Below are 17,042 nucleotides of genomic sequence, written 5' to 3'. Positions count from 1 at the left end.
AATGTGTACCACGCGAGTCCGTTTCGTAGAAATAGACCCGTCTCTATTGGAACCACGGCATCGGCTAAATTGCCCTAAATGGGGAACACGAACGGATCAACCCTTGACGCGCAAACCCCGTTTGGATGATTAAAATGCATCGCGATACGTTTGCCGCTTGCAGGGACACCGAGTCCAGTCGTCGGTTCCAGCTGGCATAATTCGAATAGTTGCTAATCGATACCTATTCTCGGCCGTGGAGGACGTTTTAAAGTTTCAACCGAGCCACTAATGGACCGTTGAAAGAAATCGTTACGGTACTAACGAGTCAATGCGAGCCAACTGAAGCCCACCCGAGGGAAACGCCTGATCATGGGTGGAAACAGTAGGCAGTTGGTGCATACACGTGCCACTTGGAGGACTCGTTCTATAATCTCGAAGACAATATCGTAATTTGCGCGCCATTGCCAGCCTGTTGAGTAAGTTACGATTACGCCGAGCAAGGCGGCCGTTGCGCGCCGGGTTCCCTTGTTAAGAATGATCTTAACAGGAAACCCCCATCTCCGTGGCCTTGGCCGACATTCGAAATCGCGGTGTCTTGCAAAAGGAATGCTGCTTCGCATCTCCTAACGGTGACTGGCATTGTCGCGTCGAGGCATGAAATTAGAGCAGCGCGGTACGCGCAGCACGCCTTGAAATCTGTTACTGAATCCATAAGCGATTGTAATCTCATTGATTTTCTTCCCGAGGTCCCCGTCAGGGATGCAGATCGCAACTGGAACGTTCATCGCGGCTTATTTTCAAAGCATGTAGGATACGGACCAATCTGTAGGGCCCCTTTGTATATCCGTTGCGAGGTAACCTAATTCCTCCAGTAATGATGGTTATGAGTGACTGTACGTAGACTAATATTGGCTCCACGGTGGATCGCGCAGATGCCCATTACGACTATTACCAGATTAAGTCGACTTTCATCCCGACGTAGCGCTTAGCGTTAAATTGGACTTATAGAGATCGAGCGAGTTTGGGAGGGTCACTGAAATTTTGCGGGAAATTATTGGCAAATGATCAAGGCCGTTTCAAGGTCATCCCTTTTCTTTTAATGGGAAGCATATTTTCTTCAGCATACACAGGAAGAAGATAGTAGGGCATGCTGTATTGAGAATGAAATGCTGTGCATTTTAGTTCATGAAATACTGTTGCTCGGTTCTGTGCAGGTGCCAAATGCAACTACCGGGCGATGATTCGTGAGGAATGGTAAGGGAAACGTAACGTGACGTGATACGTTTCTCAACGCCAGAGCAAACAGATAACATCGATGTGCATTTCAACAGCTACGTGAATTGCGATGGGGTTGGGAGAACGCAGCCCTTAATATAAGGATCTTTGCGGACAGAAACGTTCGAAGATTCTTTGCTTGTACGAGCAAGTTAGATCCTTCGCCTTGCCTTTATATCGTGATTTTTCTCTTTGTCAATAGTCGATGAAAATATTCTGTTTCATGAGATAAAATTATTCAATATCTGGCTAGACGAAATAAAAGGAATGAAGGAGATTCGATCGTAAAATGACTCGGTTGCAACTTCAAAAATTAATGCAGAATATTAATTATTTAACGAAAGTATTATCGATTTCAGAAAAAAACCTTGTCCGGCTCGGGCTCTATTATTTAATAATACGTTTATTTGAACGTTTTCATGACCTTACTCTGAATTTGTACTCGTAGCTTAAAACATTTATAACACAACTTGTTGCGCGTGTATAGAAATCTGTTTTATGTAAATACTGCAAAACCGAGTCCATTTTTTGGCAATTACGCTGAAATAAAGAATTAACTAACTAACTAACCAGTGAGATTTGTAATATTTTATTTAAAACTTTATTTTAAAAAATACCAACAATGGAAAAAATATTTTGCACCCCTTGTCAACTTTACGCCCTAGGCAGTTGCCCAATTTTTCCTATGTACAGGGACGAATCGGGCCTGAAGAAATCCTTGATAATCGATTCAGCGTATAATTAACGTATTTTTTATATTTTCGGACAGTGAAAAATCATATTGTACATAACGCGATGATTTCTGAAAGCTTTATGCCAGACCTTCTGCACCATGTAAAAACCAAGGGGATACCGTACACGTTCTGCGATAAAATGACAAACCATTGATAAGTTATCTCCTTGAATGTGCGTAGAAAAGTGGGCAATTTTAAACGCCCGTTTTAAAGTGTAATATTTTAAATAAGGCTGACGTAGCAGAGGTGGCGTGAGTTTTGTAAAATGTATGTTCGACACTTGAGATTTTCCTGTGTGTGGAATTCCACATTCGGGAATTTGGAAGGCATTTTACTATCTTTTATTTTCTGTTTGCCTGCTACTGTTTTTTACTCCCCCGCTCACTACCCCAACTTCATACTCGAGAAAAATCTGCTCCGCCGACCCTGTGGAGTAGCCCATGAAATACGCTCGGTATTACTACCGACAACAGTGTCCTCGTCGCTACAGGAAAGTAGGCGATGAAATTATATGAGGAAAGTGTGGCTTTAAACTTTAAATGCAACATGAAACGAACTTACGCAATTATATCACTTAAATTTAAACGTATATGTCTAAGATTAACAAAAGTAGTTAAGAAATAAACATATTCTTCGCTATGTATTTTATGTATGCCAATATATAGATCAAGGAATCTAGCTCTCCTCTATATATAATTTTTATCATTTCGTCATCAATTTATTCATTCATATTTAGCGCGCCATTGATTGGTATCACTGATAGCACCCCCCAAAAGCTATGGTTATTTTGTCTCGCCCACGAACAATTGGCTACACCTGCAAAGGCAAGATTCTTCTTTGCCGGCAATGTTATACCGGTCATACCCTATGCATCTGAACGTCTGGTATCATGACTCTTGATTCGAAACAAGAAAGATACAAATTCTTCAACAGTCTCGCAATTTTATTGAAAGCTGTCGAGAATGAGCAAACAACCGTGGACCTTCGAAATGAGGGGTCAGTTTATGGGACCGTGGAGCACGCAGACGCGTAAGTGTCTTTCAGTTGAGCCTTTCTTGTTGTTATTGGTCTAGTGTGGATTTCCAGTCTTTTGCTTGCGCTCATCTTCGCCGTGCTTACAGTTACATGAATATTGTGATGAGGGATTGCGTTTTCACCGATCCCAGGGGGGATTCGTACAGTTACGACATGTTCTTCGTCCAGGCGAGGAATATCCGCTTCGTTCACATACCGCCTAAAGTGAGTAACTGCTGAATACATATTTCCCTACACTTTGCATATTCTCCGATATTGTAATTCCGTTACACTAGAAATCATTATATAGTTTACGACCTTAGAGCATTTAAACATGGAAGAAGCATGCAATGGGCGAAAGTGTAGATAGCGGTAGAAAGAGAAAGATATACATGGGGGACACCCTCTCTCTTTCTAGCGCCAGGGACGTAGCGTTTTCTTTTTATGTTAGAAACTCTTTCTACCGCCGTCTACATTTTCGCGCATTGCATATTTATATGCTCTAAGGTTAGAAGCTTTCCACAGTTTCGTGGAGTAAACTATAAATATAGTCGTATGTTATCTGACCTCTGAATGTCGAATATAAATGCGTTGTAAGCATTTAAAGTAGGTTGCTTTGTATGATTAGTACTTAAGTACATAGGTATACATTGCATATTCAACGGGTTTTTGCTTAGAGCATATGCTCTAAGCATTTTTGTACCCGTAAATGCTACAAAGAAATACACAACTTTTTTTCCGCGTTTCATTAACTTCGAGCCGTTATCGGTACTTCGCCTAGGTATTTTCGAATTCGTAGGTTGCTTACAGATCGACCGACTAAAATTTGAAGCAAAACATTACGGGCAATGTTATCATTGAATAAATAATCCTGCTTCTAATTCGATTGCTTTCAATGTATGCATTCGCTCGTGTCCACCGTGTATTGAATATTTAAGCAATATATGAAAAATGTGTTGGTGATCTCAGATATGACAAGAATTCGGAATTTACTGCATATACCACTGAAGTCTTGCCTGAAGAATATTCTAAACTATAAAGCCAGTGATAAATCAGGATTTATTGCATACTGTTTTTCGCACTCTGTAAATTTTAAATATTACTCTACAACGGCGTCAGTTGCTCCGTCGACCCAAGCCAACATGAATACATTTAAGTTTCTCGATTATGATTGTATCGGCTTTGATTTAGACAATACTCTTTTACGTTATAAAGTAACGAACCTGGTGCACTTGGTGTACGAATTATTAGCTAATTATTTGGTAACGGAAAAGGGGTACAACGCAAAATATTTATCCAGGCCTTTGGAAGATAAGGACTTAGATTTCATGCAAAAAGGATTGTTCCTAGACTTCGAGAAGGGAAATATACTTAGAATAACTGCTGATGGTATAATTCAAAGAGCATCCCATGGAACTAATTTATTGAGTATAGAAAAGATTAAAGAAATATATCCCGAACAGAGATGGGAGGTTACAGATGCCTTCTGTAATAACATGTTGTCGACGTGGAATGGTCCCTTGTCATTGAGAATGAGAAGTTTATTAGATTACTTTGACATTTCGTCGTCTCTTATTTTTGCAAGATTAATCGACACTCTTGACGAAGAACAAGAGGAAGGACCTTTAAACGAATATAATGTTTGGCCTGATATGTTAGATGGACTAATTGAAATGTACAATAAAGATCATTTCAAGCTAGATAGAGGACACTTCTTTCCTAGTCTAAAACGGGATCCTGCTAAGTACATACATAAATGTAGTGGAAAAACGATATCTTGGCTTCAAGAACTAAAGAAACATCGCGTTACTTTTCTTATTAGCGGTTCTAACGTTGACTTTGTTGATCTTGCTGCCACTCATGCCCTTGGAGAAGACTGGAAATCCCTCTTTGATATTATTATTTGTTTTGCCAAAAAGCCTGGCTTTTTCACCAATGAGCATCCATTTCTTCGAGTAACGAATAACGAAGTGGGCGATATAGTAGAAGTAAAAGACTTAAAGCGTGCTGAGATATATAGCCAAGGTAATTGGAAAGGGCTGGTTGAATTCCTTGGATATATATCTGAGAAGAGTAAGCCTCGTTGTATATATGTCGGTGATAATCTTCTGCAAGATATTTATGTACCAGACGCATGTGCGCAATGCGATACAGTAGCTGTAACCGAGGAACAAATGTCGGAAGGAATGATTAATCAAGGATTATCGCATCCTGATGAAAAAATATTGAATTCAACATTTTGGGGCTCTTATTTCTGCTTGAAAGATTCTAAGATTCATACAGACTCATTATGGGGTTATATTATAAAGAAATATGCAAAGCTTTGTATACCAGAGATAGACTTAGTAACACAGCATCCGTTAGAGAAAAGTTACGTGTGTTTTACTAAAGATGGAAAGAAGTATGATGGATATTATCCAGCTGTACCGCTTAGTATAGCAACGTTTTAAACTGTTAGGTATACCACTTTCATAAACTTCACCTACCAATAGTTGTACATAACACTTGTGTATTTCAAGCCACTCCTCTTTACTGACTTATGTAAAGTATATGTTTTTGTAATAGAATTGTAATTGAATGTAACATGTTATCATGTCTGTAATTCATTCTTAATTTAAGATACGCATTATACCAGCTATCAAGGAGCAGTTGCAGCATTTACAAGGCCACAGAAAAGTGTTCAAACATACTAAACGTACGTTTAAAACAAAGCGCGCTGAACAAAGGCAACGCGAAGGAGTCGCGGCTGTCGAGAAAATATTGGAACAACGACAAAGAACCGAAGATCCTAACAAAAACTGAAACTGATTAAATATTCGAAGAACAGAGTGTTTCTACTTTTGTAATTTATTTATTTACAATTTGATGTTCAATGCATAAAAATAACATTTTCGTAAATATACATTGCACAAAATACTATACAAGTTTAATGTAAAAGTGTATAAATTGTAAGTACAATTGACGAACATATACTGTTAAAACTTAGTGATTAAAACAAATATAAATAAAACGGATTTATTCATTCATATTTGCTCTAGCATGTAGCTAATACTATGATGTAAACGGTATTATAAATACATATTATCAGTACACAACCACCGTTTTGTATATATCGTACAACAATATTGATTCAACAAATCCTTGATAAAAGCATTATTCAGATTAATATAACAAAATAGATTAATATAAAGTATAACAAAAGTTGCATGCGGTTGTTACACCGCACACTTCTCTGCTATAAAACATTTGTGACTAAGTGCCAGCAAAATTCGATCATCATAGAATAAGTACACGTAATGGAACAAAGTGTTTGTTATTTTCTTTGAACGGCGATTGCCACCCCCATTCCACCACCAACGCATAGGGCCGCGATGCCCTTCTTTCCACCAGTCCTTTCCAAGGAATGTAGTAGAGTTACTAGAATTCTTGCGCCTGTGTTACAAAATTTTTGAATGTAGTAACAAAATTAGTATGTCCACTTATTATTAATGCGATATTTACCAGATGCGCCAATAGGATGGCCCAAAGCAATAGCTCCACCATTTATATTAACTTTAGCTGCATCTAAACCAAGAGTCTTGACACACGCTACTGATTGTACCGCAAAAGCTTCATTCAACTCAAATAAATCCACTTCTTCTTTGGTCCATTTTGCTTTTCGCAACTGAAACATTTAACTTCATTGTCTTGCATATCTTTATTTATTTAAAACAGATACTAACCACTAACTCGATCGCCGGGACAGGACCTATACCCATAATTCTGGGTTCCACTCCAACCTGAGCTATGGCAACAATTTTAGCTAATGGAATTAAGCCCCTATTTGTAGCTGTTTCTGCTGACATGAGAACTGTTGCTGCTGCTCCATCATTTATTCCAGATGAATTGCCAGCGGTAACTGTGCCATCGGTCTAAGCATAACATAATATTCCAAGTAGTTATTGTACATTCGAAATATGGCAGCTTGTAAGTGCAATATCAGCCGTACTTTTAAAAAAATAGGTCTTAATTTCTGAAGGCCTTCAAAAGTCGTTCCGAACGTAGGAAACTCATCTTTATCCACAACAATAGGTTCCTTCCTACTAGGCACCGTTATAGGAATTATTTCTTTATTAAAGTGTCCCGCAACCATTGCAGCCTGTACTTTCTGCTGAGATTTGGCAGCAAACTCATCTTGCTCTTTTCTACTTACATTAAAGTCTTTAGAGATATTTTCAGCTATGAAAATTACAATGCCATCATGAGTGCACAGATCATTTATATATAAGTAGAATAGAAGCTAATTATAACAAGCAGTTGGCATAATACGGTTCTTTCCGCACCTGTTATTCCCATATGAATCCCATGGAATGCGTCTGTTAACCCGTCGAATACCAAAGTGTCCGTGAAATTACGGTCCCCCAATTTCGCACCAGTCCTGAGGTGTAAAGCATGCGGTGCCTGGCTCATACTTTCCTGGCCACCAGCTACAACAATTTGGTTCTCCCCAGCCTTTATGGATATATAACCATTCATAATTGCCCTGAAAATAATCTTATCTCATGAAAAGAACATATGGAATTGTAATGGGTACAGAAAAAGTTTTAGCGAAAAACATTAACTTTACGATTGCAATATCATGAATAAATATTTGCATATTTTATAAATACAAAAATTTGCATTTACTTTAAGCCAGAGCCACATAACATATTGACTAAATGCGCAGGTACAGCCGAAGGTATGCCAGCTTTTATGGCTGCTTGTCTTGCAGGATTTTGCCCTTGAGCTGCAGTCAAAACCTGCAATAGAAAATATTTTCTACACCCTATGAAAGTTCTGCTGGTAACCAGCGAGCTTTACAGAAGTTTCTATGAAATTAAACCGGTCGACATAATAAATCGTAATTTTAACTTGCCTGGCCCAATATCACTTCAGAAACATCACTGGGTTGTACGCGAGCCCTTGCAAGGCTCTCTTTAATAACTATACTACTTAAATCCGATGCTTTTGTAGATGCCAAAGACCCACACAATGAGCCTACGAATAAAATACATGCTATCTGGATTTCCAAGTTTGGTGTAGAGTGCAAGTGACATGATGTTACAATAGGATAACATACAATTCAAATGAGACTTTGCTATTTTGAATTGACCGATAGGAAGGTAAAGGTATTATAAACAGTTCAAGTGTGTGCTATCTAAAAGCGAGTGCAGACACATTTGTAACTGAAATAAAGTTTAATTCCTCAGGCTATGATTAAAATAACGGTACAAATATATTATTACGACCATTATTTGCCGAATGGCAGGATTATTGTGTCCAATAAAGGGGGTATTGTTAACTGAAAACTGTTGTTTACGCGATATTATTTAAACTGGGTTAATAGCGTACTATGGAAGGAATGCAACAATTTTCGACAGTTACAATATTTAAACACGTGAAGTGAAAATTCGTACCTATGGGTGTCCGGACTGCCGATACGATTACAACGTCACTATTACTCATGTTGAAAACTTGTTAGAAATTGCGTCCAAACCTGAGTGAAACTGAACGAAGACTGCCGCCACAAGCCAATATAACGGAAATAAGTTAGCAGCCGCGGTACTACTCACGACGTGTGCCAGTAACGGCTTCACGAAAGTGTGTCAAATGGTGCCAAATGAAATGTAGTGGCACTCTTTCGTGGACAGTTTCCTAACTTATATCCCATACCTTTTATTACATTATATTCAGCGTAGAAGAGGATGAAACGTTCGCATAGACATTAATAATACAATAAACGCTTAGAGCGTATCGGCGCACAGTCGTAATCGTACTAAGTTCGATTAACCAACGAGCTTACGTATACACGAACCCATTTCAATTTCAAATATCATTTTACGTAAAATATTGCCGTATCTGTGTCTGTCTATACGTATTAAATAATGTTGAATAGGCCCCATGTTTGGGTCTTTATTGATTCGGTCGTTGCTACATCCCTGACCAACGTCACCGGCCGGTTGACTTGTAATTCGGCGTACAGGTGGCGCTGAACCACCAATCGCGGTGCTGTGGTGGTGCTCGTTTGTTTTTACCCAGCGTGCATTGTGACCAGTGACTGGTGCTAAGATGGCCGACAACAAGGAGGAGATTTCGGAGCTCGTCGAAAAGCGAGGTATTTATTGCTGTTGTTGGATTTACTCTGCGTGATTACCGTACGGATTAGGAGCACGGTGCACGGCGAGAGTGTCGGCGAGCATGGGCGGCCGACGGGAACCGTAATTGCCATAAAAATCACGCCATCTGCACGCGCACGGTGCCTGGCGAGGAACGATCGCGAATATCGTCGCGAATATACGAACGTTTCGTGCTCGTTTACCGTGGCTCTCGCAACGTTCAGGTTGCTCGCGGCCAGTTAACCTAGGTTACGGTGACAGGGACACGCCTGTCAACGCAACGTCACCCGCGGCCAGTGCCAAACATGCTAGCTTTTTGACAGGGCTACGTGTGCACACACGCTCGGCTGCACGACACCCTTCGCGCAGCGTGCGAGTACGTGCTAGCAGAGCAGAGCAGAGCAGAACAGAGTAGAACAGAGCAGCAGAACGCGCACATTGTGGCTGTGCCCTGCTGCTCCTGCTGCTGTTGCTGTCGGTCATTCTCTCGCGTGTCCGCCTAAGCGCTATGCTCGTTACTCATTAAGGTCATCCACGCCGACGGCCTTGCAATTCGCACCGTCGCTCGAGTAATCTCTCTCGCTCCACGATTACCGTTATCTCTTAGCCGCGAATTTACTGCCGGCTGATTCGTCTAACACCTACGCTCCCCTGCCGCCGTGTGTGCCGACGCGCGCGCGCGCCCGCGCGCACTAGTTGTCCACGGATTCCCGATCATCGTGGCATTCGAATGTCGTCGGTCACGAGAGAACTTTGTGACGGGCTATCTGTCGCACGAGAGACGTGTGCAACGTGTTCGCTACGTACACCCGGCCACCGGTAATAAATATACACGGTGTGTCATGTTAGATCGTCGTCGGTTAGGGAATATCGCCGGTGAGATCGATTGCCACCTGACGTTGTATCACGCTACTACTGCGGGCCTCGTGAAATTTCCACCTTGATGATACTACGCCTGTCTCATTCCTCGTACTCGTTTTGCGTCGGAATTTCTCCCAATTATGGCTCAAACAGGAGCGTATGCATATTCGTTGTTCGGTTCTGCTTCCACGTCCTTGGGAATTAACGCATTTGACAACACGTGGCGGTAGTGCGTGCGTCTATAAACAATTTAGGTTTACGTACTACAGCCGCACCCTCTCAATACGTAATCTTCGCTCTCTTTCCCCCCTATTGCCACCATTAGCGTGTTTAATATTATCACTTGTTAGTATACAGCGAATCGCAGAATTACTAGCACAATCTCACTAATATTCTCATACAGGGCTTGCCAAAAATCAGCGACCAATCTTTTGTAGCTCGTTCTACTCTTAATCCTCGCTTTCCACCGCGACGGTGCGCCGAATATGTTCCCAAAGTTCGCCTGCTTATTTCTTTGATCGCTGAATGCAGCGCTGCACCAAAACAACAGCCATTCCACTAAGCAGTTACAAGTCCCCGCCGTATGTAGTCCAGTGCGCCTTTCGGTCGTGTGTCGGACTGAAATTAAACTTCTGCATCCAGTTTCTGCCTGTGTCAGTAAATTTTGTCACTCGCTGTACGTAGATCCGTGGAGTAGTTTGTCGGATGCGTGGTTATCGTTCATCGGTCAGACACTGACCACCGGCTGTGTACCGACCGTTTCCGTGATCGTTCATTGGTAATGCGACTTTTTCGCGAACAGGCCGCGACATTCTGTCGATAAATTATGTAGGTTGGGGATGATCGGCCGGCGGGATCAGCATCGCGAGGCGATCAATCGGGATTTCTGATCGTCCCCGCCGCATAATACGATTAAACCCGGGTACACGGGTCTCGTGTGTTACGCGCTGCTCCCGGCTCGCGCTCGGTGTACCTTGTTGCACGTCGAACCAGTTCCCCCGTACGTCTTCATCAGAATTTCCCCGCGGATGCCGCGGGTGATTTTAATGCGATCAGTGGCAGATCGCCCACAGAAATACTCGGGATATCGAGCGATTCGTTTCGGAATGAAATCGCAAGACGCGGCGCGCCCTTACATCGCGTGACTGGCGGCTCGATTCTTTCCAACGTTTTACCGCTGATATCCGTTTAATCCATTCGGGAACTCCTTTTGTCGCTCCCTGTTCCACAGTCATACGCTGGAAGCACCTCGGCGATAGCGATCTTACGTAGACCGGCGGATCGATATCCTACGCCCAGTTTGTTTCGTAGCTCTGTTGATCTTTGATTAATTTCCCGTGCAACTCGAATTGTCCACTTAGCACGCGTTTCCCGATCGTACTTGCCAGCTGGCATTAGACATGCTCCGACGAATTTTAACGGAAGGAAGTCGGCCATTTATGCCCGCCCGTGAACGCACGTGTCTTCGATTTTATTCGAACCCGAACGTCAGTTACCGAGACAGCCAGCCTAACCGTGCTTTTAAAATGTTTCGAATCACGGTGCGCGCAGAGACTATTTTCGCAGGCTAACACTGTGGAAATAAGGTCGATGGGTTTGTGAGTCAGCGGTAGTCACAGTTTTATTAACAGCCTTGTTATTAACCACCGCGTAAATGGTCCTTTTCCGGCTCAGCGAAAGACACCAGGCTGTCTAGCTCGATCTGTTCGAAAACGCGCCATTGCCCATTGAAATTCTAGGTGCCGATTAATTTGCAGTGTTAGATTTAAGGTGGAAGGATTTGCCTGTGCCTCGGGTAAGCTGAATTTATGGAGTAGTAGCCCAAGATCGTGGTCCAAGGATTTGCTAGGCCAATTTCTTTTCTCTCCACCGTATAGCCGCAGATTCCCCGAGTTATCGCGCAGCCAGAATGTTATCAAAGCCGTTACCGCGGCGCGTGTGTCGCGAGCATCGCGCGACTATGTATTACAATACAAACGTGACTTACCTCCCGATGCGGTGTCATTAAACGAAGCCGTGATAGATATTCCGCGGTGATCTGCTCTATTTGCCGTTCGCTCTGTGCACCGCCGTACGTGCCGGCAATAGCAAAAACAGCGCGCACCGTCTGGCTCTTATATTTCGTATTAATATCCGATGGCGAAACGCGGATAAAATACGGGATCGCCGAATAGGTCGGCAATCCGGGGGGAAAAATCACGGCCAGTTTCTATTTTTCGTCGTTCGGTGTTTTCTCTTCTGCGATTAAACTTCGGCTGCCGAGCGGAGTTGCAACAGATGACGAGGCTGCTTAAGTAGGCTGCATTTATTTATTCGTGGTGGCGTGGAGCCGCGCACGATAACGGTACATTATCGTTTTGGTGTGGTCGGAAGCTATTCTTTCAACGGGAACGACAACCGTTGCTTAGAGAATTTTTCTCTCGATTTTTCTCCGCTCCTAAGCGCGCGCGTTGCGAGCGATTGCTTTGCTTCGTTTCACTTTGGCCTCGAATCGTTCGTACGAGTGCTACACGAGCCTCTGCTCGGTAAAACTCTAGATAGTCCGTCCTTTCAGGTCGATTTGTAAACAGCCGCTCATTCAGTATTGATTCCTTGGCACGACTCGATTCCAAAGATCGCCCATCAATGTACTACGGTACTGCGCATCGGGAACTTCTGTGTAACTATTTATACGATGGGCAGACGCGTTAGTACCGACATCCTTTCTCTATTTTAGAACTCGAGATTCGCTGTAAGTTATGTTGATTTTCGAGCAGAACAGAGCGCAGGATCCAGGGGTCCACGTGTACGTATCTCTCGGTTGGTGCTCCGCACCGTTCGCCAAGTTCAAGTTGGGGACATTATAAACAGGAAACGATGCAGAACGTTTTAAACTGGCCGACGTTTGCGCGACACCGAATCGGCAAAGGGTAGGCTCTAGCTGTAACTCGTCGTTTAACGAATCGCCCCGTCCTATTGATAGGCTCTAGCCCACGGAGACGTGGCGTAGTTCCCCATGCATTGTTCAGTAGAGATGAATCGATATCCTATTCTTGCTTTTCGCGAGTTCTTCTGTATATACTTCTTTTTACTTTGTAGCAAAATATGTTTCATTCTTTACGATACGCATCGTAGTGTTTTATTCAGAAACTTTTATTCGTTATTCGAAATTTTATTTCAATCAAAATTCTGCCCATCTCTGGTTTTATTGGACGCGAGATAAAAGCGAAGTTTGCTAAGTCATAGACCAGTAATTTCGTCTCGGGCGAGACAAAGGTCCAGTCTCATTCCCGATCACTTCTTTTGGTATCCTCGATCAAGATATACAGTGGCACACGGCCATAATCGTACACTCTTTAAAATCGCATAACATTTTTAAAATTGGTCCAAGCGACTTGAGTTTTTTTGAGAAGCTAGGAGGATTAGTTTGCTAAGTGACATGTTTCATCGTTTTGAAAAAAAAAAGTAATTGGCGGGAGTAGTAAAAAAAATAGTAAAGGTCGTTCTTTCAACTTTTGTTGTGAGCCTGTAATGAAAATTCAAAAAATCTGTTTGTAGATTTAAGTAAGTTGTATACGTGTATAAAATTGTATGAAAATCGGTTAACGTTGCTCTGAGCTATAAACAGCTAAAGATCGCAGAATGAGGTCGAGAATCTCTGATTTTGGGAATTTCCGCGATTCTCGACCTTATTCTGCGATCTTTAAGCGTTTATAGCTCAGAGCAACGTTAACCGATTTTCATGAAATTTTAGACACGTATATAACTTACTTAAATCTACAAACAGCTTTTTTGAATTTTCGTTACGGGCTCATAAAAAAAAGTTTAAAAAACGACCTTTTCTATTTATTTTGCTATTCCGACCAAGTGTATTTTTTTTCAAAACGACGAATCACGTCACTTAGCAAACTAATCCTTCTAGCCTCTAAAAAAAAAATTAAGTCGTTTGGATTAATTTTAAAAAAGTTATGCGATTTTAAAGACTCTACGATCATGGCTGTGAGCCACTTTAGCTAGATCTTGTTCAGTCACAATCCAATAATTTCGTTGTAGACAGTAGGTTTATTATCTGGTCGAGGTATCGGGATGAATATTGTTAAATGGTAGTTCAGCATTCTGTTCGTTGAATAACACGCAGCCGAAGTCCGTTTAACATAATTCTCGGACTTATTTAAGGTACCTCTCCGATCGAAATCGGAGTCTGGTGCTGGCTTCTTTCCGCGAAGCGACCACTAATTACTATCGCAACGCTGCACCATGTAATACGAACTAATTATTTTAACACCGTTACGTAATCATTGACCGACCAGGTTTTCAATCACCGTTTCCTGCTCTGCTTGGTGTTCGCGGAAGATCCTTCACCGTGACGAGAAAAAAAGCGAAACTCGGGAACGCGATGATACCTAATTAGAGTCAGAGTCATTTCATCAATGACAGAGTAACAAGTTCTGCGCCTCTTTGCGTATGGCTTTATCGTTGCCTCCGTTCAATAGACACGCGTTTCGCGAGGCGACGACCTCTGAATACGAGCGCATCTCTCGCTATTCTCTTCTACGTGTCAAGTTAACAATCTGCGCTGCAACATTTGCACGTTGTCCCGTGCAACTCGTTCGACTCTATCCTCCCCCTTGCTCCTACGTGTCACGAGCTCCTGTCTCTCATCTGCTCCGTTTGATAGACTCGTTTCTACCCCGATGACTTTCAAATGAAGGTGTCGGCATCGAGCCGCTGATTCCCGTCGAAATTTCGCGGCATATCGATTCTGATAGACAAACACCGATGTGTTTACATTGCCTGGATATAAACTCCGCCGCTTTGCAAATGGCGCGTTGTCACCCGTTCAGAGTGCCTTTTCGGCTGTCGTTGAAACCACTGAGTATGCTTACAGGTCGCTAAAATATTTTAATAGCCCTTTGACTTGTTTTCCTTCAGTTTCTGCCAATTACAGAGGTCAGCCTTGTGTTCAATGACCACAGTCTGTTCTCTACACAATTTACAAAACGAACAGAGAAGTACGCAGTGATCTTGAAGCATCCTTGAAAATATCTCTCTCCAGTGACACTAGTCTCGAAACAAAGTACACGTGTCTCGCGTGTTTTACCATGCAGGGACTATTTCATGCGAACGCTTGTCCTTAATCGCATTAAACATCATTTGAATACCATAACGTCCGAACTTCATTCGCTACATTCGAGTGCTTCTGAAGTAGGTCAACGTTGCAGGACTTAAATAGCCCTAGTTACGCGGAGACTTCAATTACGTAACCGCCCGCGTTTTTATCGCTCGCGAAATCGCGAATCCGCCGACGTGCCGGTACCGCGAGAATTGCTAATCCTCGGTCGATACGTTCAACGTCCTATTCTCGACGAAATCGCACCCGATCTCTCTCCGGGATCGTCGGAGTCGAAACGAGCTAATTATCGCAGCGTTCGGTAGCGTTTCGAGGGAAAATGGGAAAGAACCAGCCTAGGCTGTGCACGAACTGAGCGAGCCGCGGCTTATCCGTTCGCACGATTTAAAGGCTCCCGCAAACGACGCGAATTTCGCGGCGCGGCGCGGATCCGCCGCGGATCAGATAATACTGCCCGTAAGCCACCACGTATAAGAAACTGCAGTCTTATCTGATCCGCGGCGCGCAGCGGATATTCGCGTTGGTTTGGGGGAGCCTTAAGGGGTCATGCTCAGTCAGGAGGCCGAAAAAAAGGGTGGTCTTTGGAAATTTTTTACTCCAAAGCTATAACACATTTCTCAAAAAATCTTGTTTCCTTTTAAGGGTTGCATCTAGTACCGTGCATCGTATTTTTTTTATTTAAAAATGTTTATCAATAACTAAGTTATTGTCCATCACTCGAAGGTTCTCTAAAAATAAAGGCTTCTGCGGTAATCACTGCTGCTCGAAAGTGGATCATCTAAAATAAAAAATTCAAAAGAATTTACTTATTATATTATATTATCTAGTATTTGAACGAAGGATTTTTTTATCCCATGCTTAGTTTTCTTTTAATTGACGGAAATCAGGCACGGTTTATGATAAAAGTTGAAACTTTTACTTCAAACATCAGCCATTTTTTCCCAAATCAATATTTCGAAAAATCCTTCGTTCAAATACTAGATAATATAATATAATAAGTAAATTCTTTTGAATTTTCTATTTTAGATGATCGACTTTCGAGCAGCAGTGGTCACCGCAGATGCCTCTTTTTTTAGAGAACTTTCGAGTGATGGACAATAACTTAGTTATTGATAAATATTTTTAAATAAAAAAATTACGATGCACGGTACTAGATGCAATCCTTAAAAGGAAAAAAGATTTTTTGAGAAATGTGTTATAGCTTTGGAGTAAAAAATTTCCAAAGACCACCCTTTTTTTCGGCCTCCTGACTGAGCATGGCCCCTTAAGGTAGATTCTCACTACCCGTCTGGCCGGCAGCAGGCTACCGTCCGTCGAAACATTCTCCAATGGGTGTTCCTACGGGGAGGGTAGACGGTCGTCGGACGGCAAAATGTGAATGTCACCATACAAAACCCATTGGAGAATGTTTCGACGGACGGTAGCCAGCCGCCGGCCAGACGGATAGTGAGAATCTACCTTTATTAGGCCTTAAATTGGCTTATGCGTCACTCCGCGTACGTGACTAACCGGAACTTTCCTTCCACGGTAACGCACGTGGATCATGCGGTATGCGGTGGATGCGATCTCTCGAGCTTAAACTCGCTAGAAATCGCCGGAGGAAAGTCTAGAGGCGCGCAGTCTCCTCGAGAAACCTATGGTCACGTTTTCACACGTCGCGGGCATTAAACGCGCCGTGGCACCGCGACGAACCGCGAGATCCTGACGATTTCTGTGCCACCGGGCCACGCCGTTGCCCGTTTTGTTCCCTGGAACAAAACGATTCGTCTGGCAAGACTGTGAAAGTTGCCTTATCCCCGACGGAGCCACTAATCGATCGTTCTCTGCATCTTCCACTGGGAATGGAATTCCGGTCCTCAAATACAGGGTTGTAAGCGAGTGCGAGGGAGTCCTGGTGATTCTATGACAATAAACGGCAGCTGCGCTTGATTC

At 42.6% G+C, this 17,042-nt stretch overlaps 3 protein-coding genes across 9 annotated transcripts in view; 2 read left to right on the top strand and 1 right to left on the bottom strand.

Moving 5' to 3' along the window:
• Window positions 1-2,809: 2,809 nt before the first annotated feature.
• Window positions 2,810-6,015, top strand: Nt5a (5' nucleotidase A). Of its 3 annotated transcripts, XM_076820400.1 has the most exons (3): window positions 2,810-3,020; window positions 3,113-3,230; window positions 5,625-6,015. In XM_076820400.1, exons 1-3 carry the CDS (start codon window positions 2,881-2,883, stop codon window positions 5,805-5,807), a joined length of 441 nt encoding a protein of 146 aa, XP_076676515.1. In that variant the 5' UTR covers window positions 2,810-2,880; the 3' UTR covers window positions 5,808-6,015. The 3 variants fall into 3 exon arrangements, 2 of the variants coding, with proteins under 2 accessions (XP_076676515.1, XP_076676514.1); XR_013086443.1 differs by lacking the exons at window positions 2,810-3,020; window positions 3,113-3,230 and adding an exon at window positions 3,797-5,551 and having other exon boundaries at window positions 5,625-5,731; XM_076820399.1 differs by lacking the exons at window positions 2,810-3,020; window positions 3,113-3,230 and adding an exon at window positions 3,806-5,463 and having other exon boundaries at window positions 5,625-5,764.
• Window positions 5,835-8,596, bottom strand: Acat2 (Acetyl-CoA acetyltransferase 2). Its single transcript, XM_076820407.1, has 8 exons — window positions 8,441-8,596; window positions 7,900-8,021; window positions 7,671-7,783; window positions 7,328-7,527; window positions 6,994-7,223; window positions 6,728-6,916; window positions 6,507-6,669; window positions 5,835-6,437 (listed from the first exon to the last, which is right to left on the bottom strand). The coding sequence occupies exons 1-8, from the start codon at window positions 8,487-8,489 to the stop codon at window positions 6,319-6,321; spliced, it is 1,185 nt and encodes a 394-aa protein (XP_076676522.1). The 5' UTR covers window positions 8,490-8,596; the 3' UTR covers window positions 5,835-6,318.
• A 450-nt stretch (window positions 8,597-9,046) lies between these two features.
• LOC143373266 (uncharacterized) overlaps window positions 9,047-17,042 on the top strand; it is a 157,358-nt gene continuing 149,362 nt past the window's right edge. For 3 of the 5 annotated variants that reach the window (XM_076820364.1, XM_076820360.1, XM_076820352.1), the window contains exon 1: window positions 9,051-9,138. In XM_076820364.1, the coding sequence (XP_076676479.1) occupies window positions 9,093-9,138 (46 nt within the window). In that variant the 5' untranslated portion in view covers window positions 9,051-9,092. Of the gene's footprint in view, window positions 9,139-17,042 lie in introns of all 5 variants that reach the window. The other 2 variants (XM_076820357.1, XM_076820345.1) reach the window with 2 other exon arrangements.

Source organism: Andrena cerasifolii, chromosome 9 (assembly GCF_050908995.1).
Source record: "Andrena cerasifolii isolate SP2316 chromosome 9, iyAndCera1_principal, whole genome shotgun sequence".
NCBI lineage: Eukaryota > Metazoa > Arthropoda > Insecta > Hymenoptera > Andrenidae > Andrena > Andrena cerasifolii.
This window is presented reverse-complemented; position numbering and strand designations above follow the sequence as displayed.

What these genes read in the sequence shown, in the direction of transcription:
- Nt5a (XM_076820399.1), top strand. Translation starts at nt 3,950, where the DNA reads ATGAAAAATGTGTTGGTGATCTCAGATATGACAAGAATTCGGAATTTA.
- Acat2 (XM_076820407.1), bottom strand. Translation starts at nt 8,489, where the DNA reads ATGAGTAATAGTGACGTTGTAATCGTATCGGCAGTCCGGACACCCATA. An exon ending in CTGAAGTGATATTGGGCCAG is followed by an intron (nt 7,784 to 7,899) that starts GCAAGTTAAAAT and finishes TTTCTATTGCAG; the next exon opens with GTTTTGACTGCAGCTCAAGG. An exon ending in TAAGACCTATTTTTTTAAAA is followed by an intron (nt 6,917 to 6,993) that starts GTACGGCTGATA and finishes TGTTATGCTTAG; the next exon opens with ACCGATGGCACAGTTACCGC.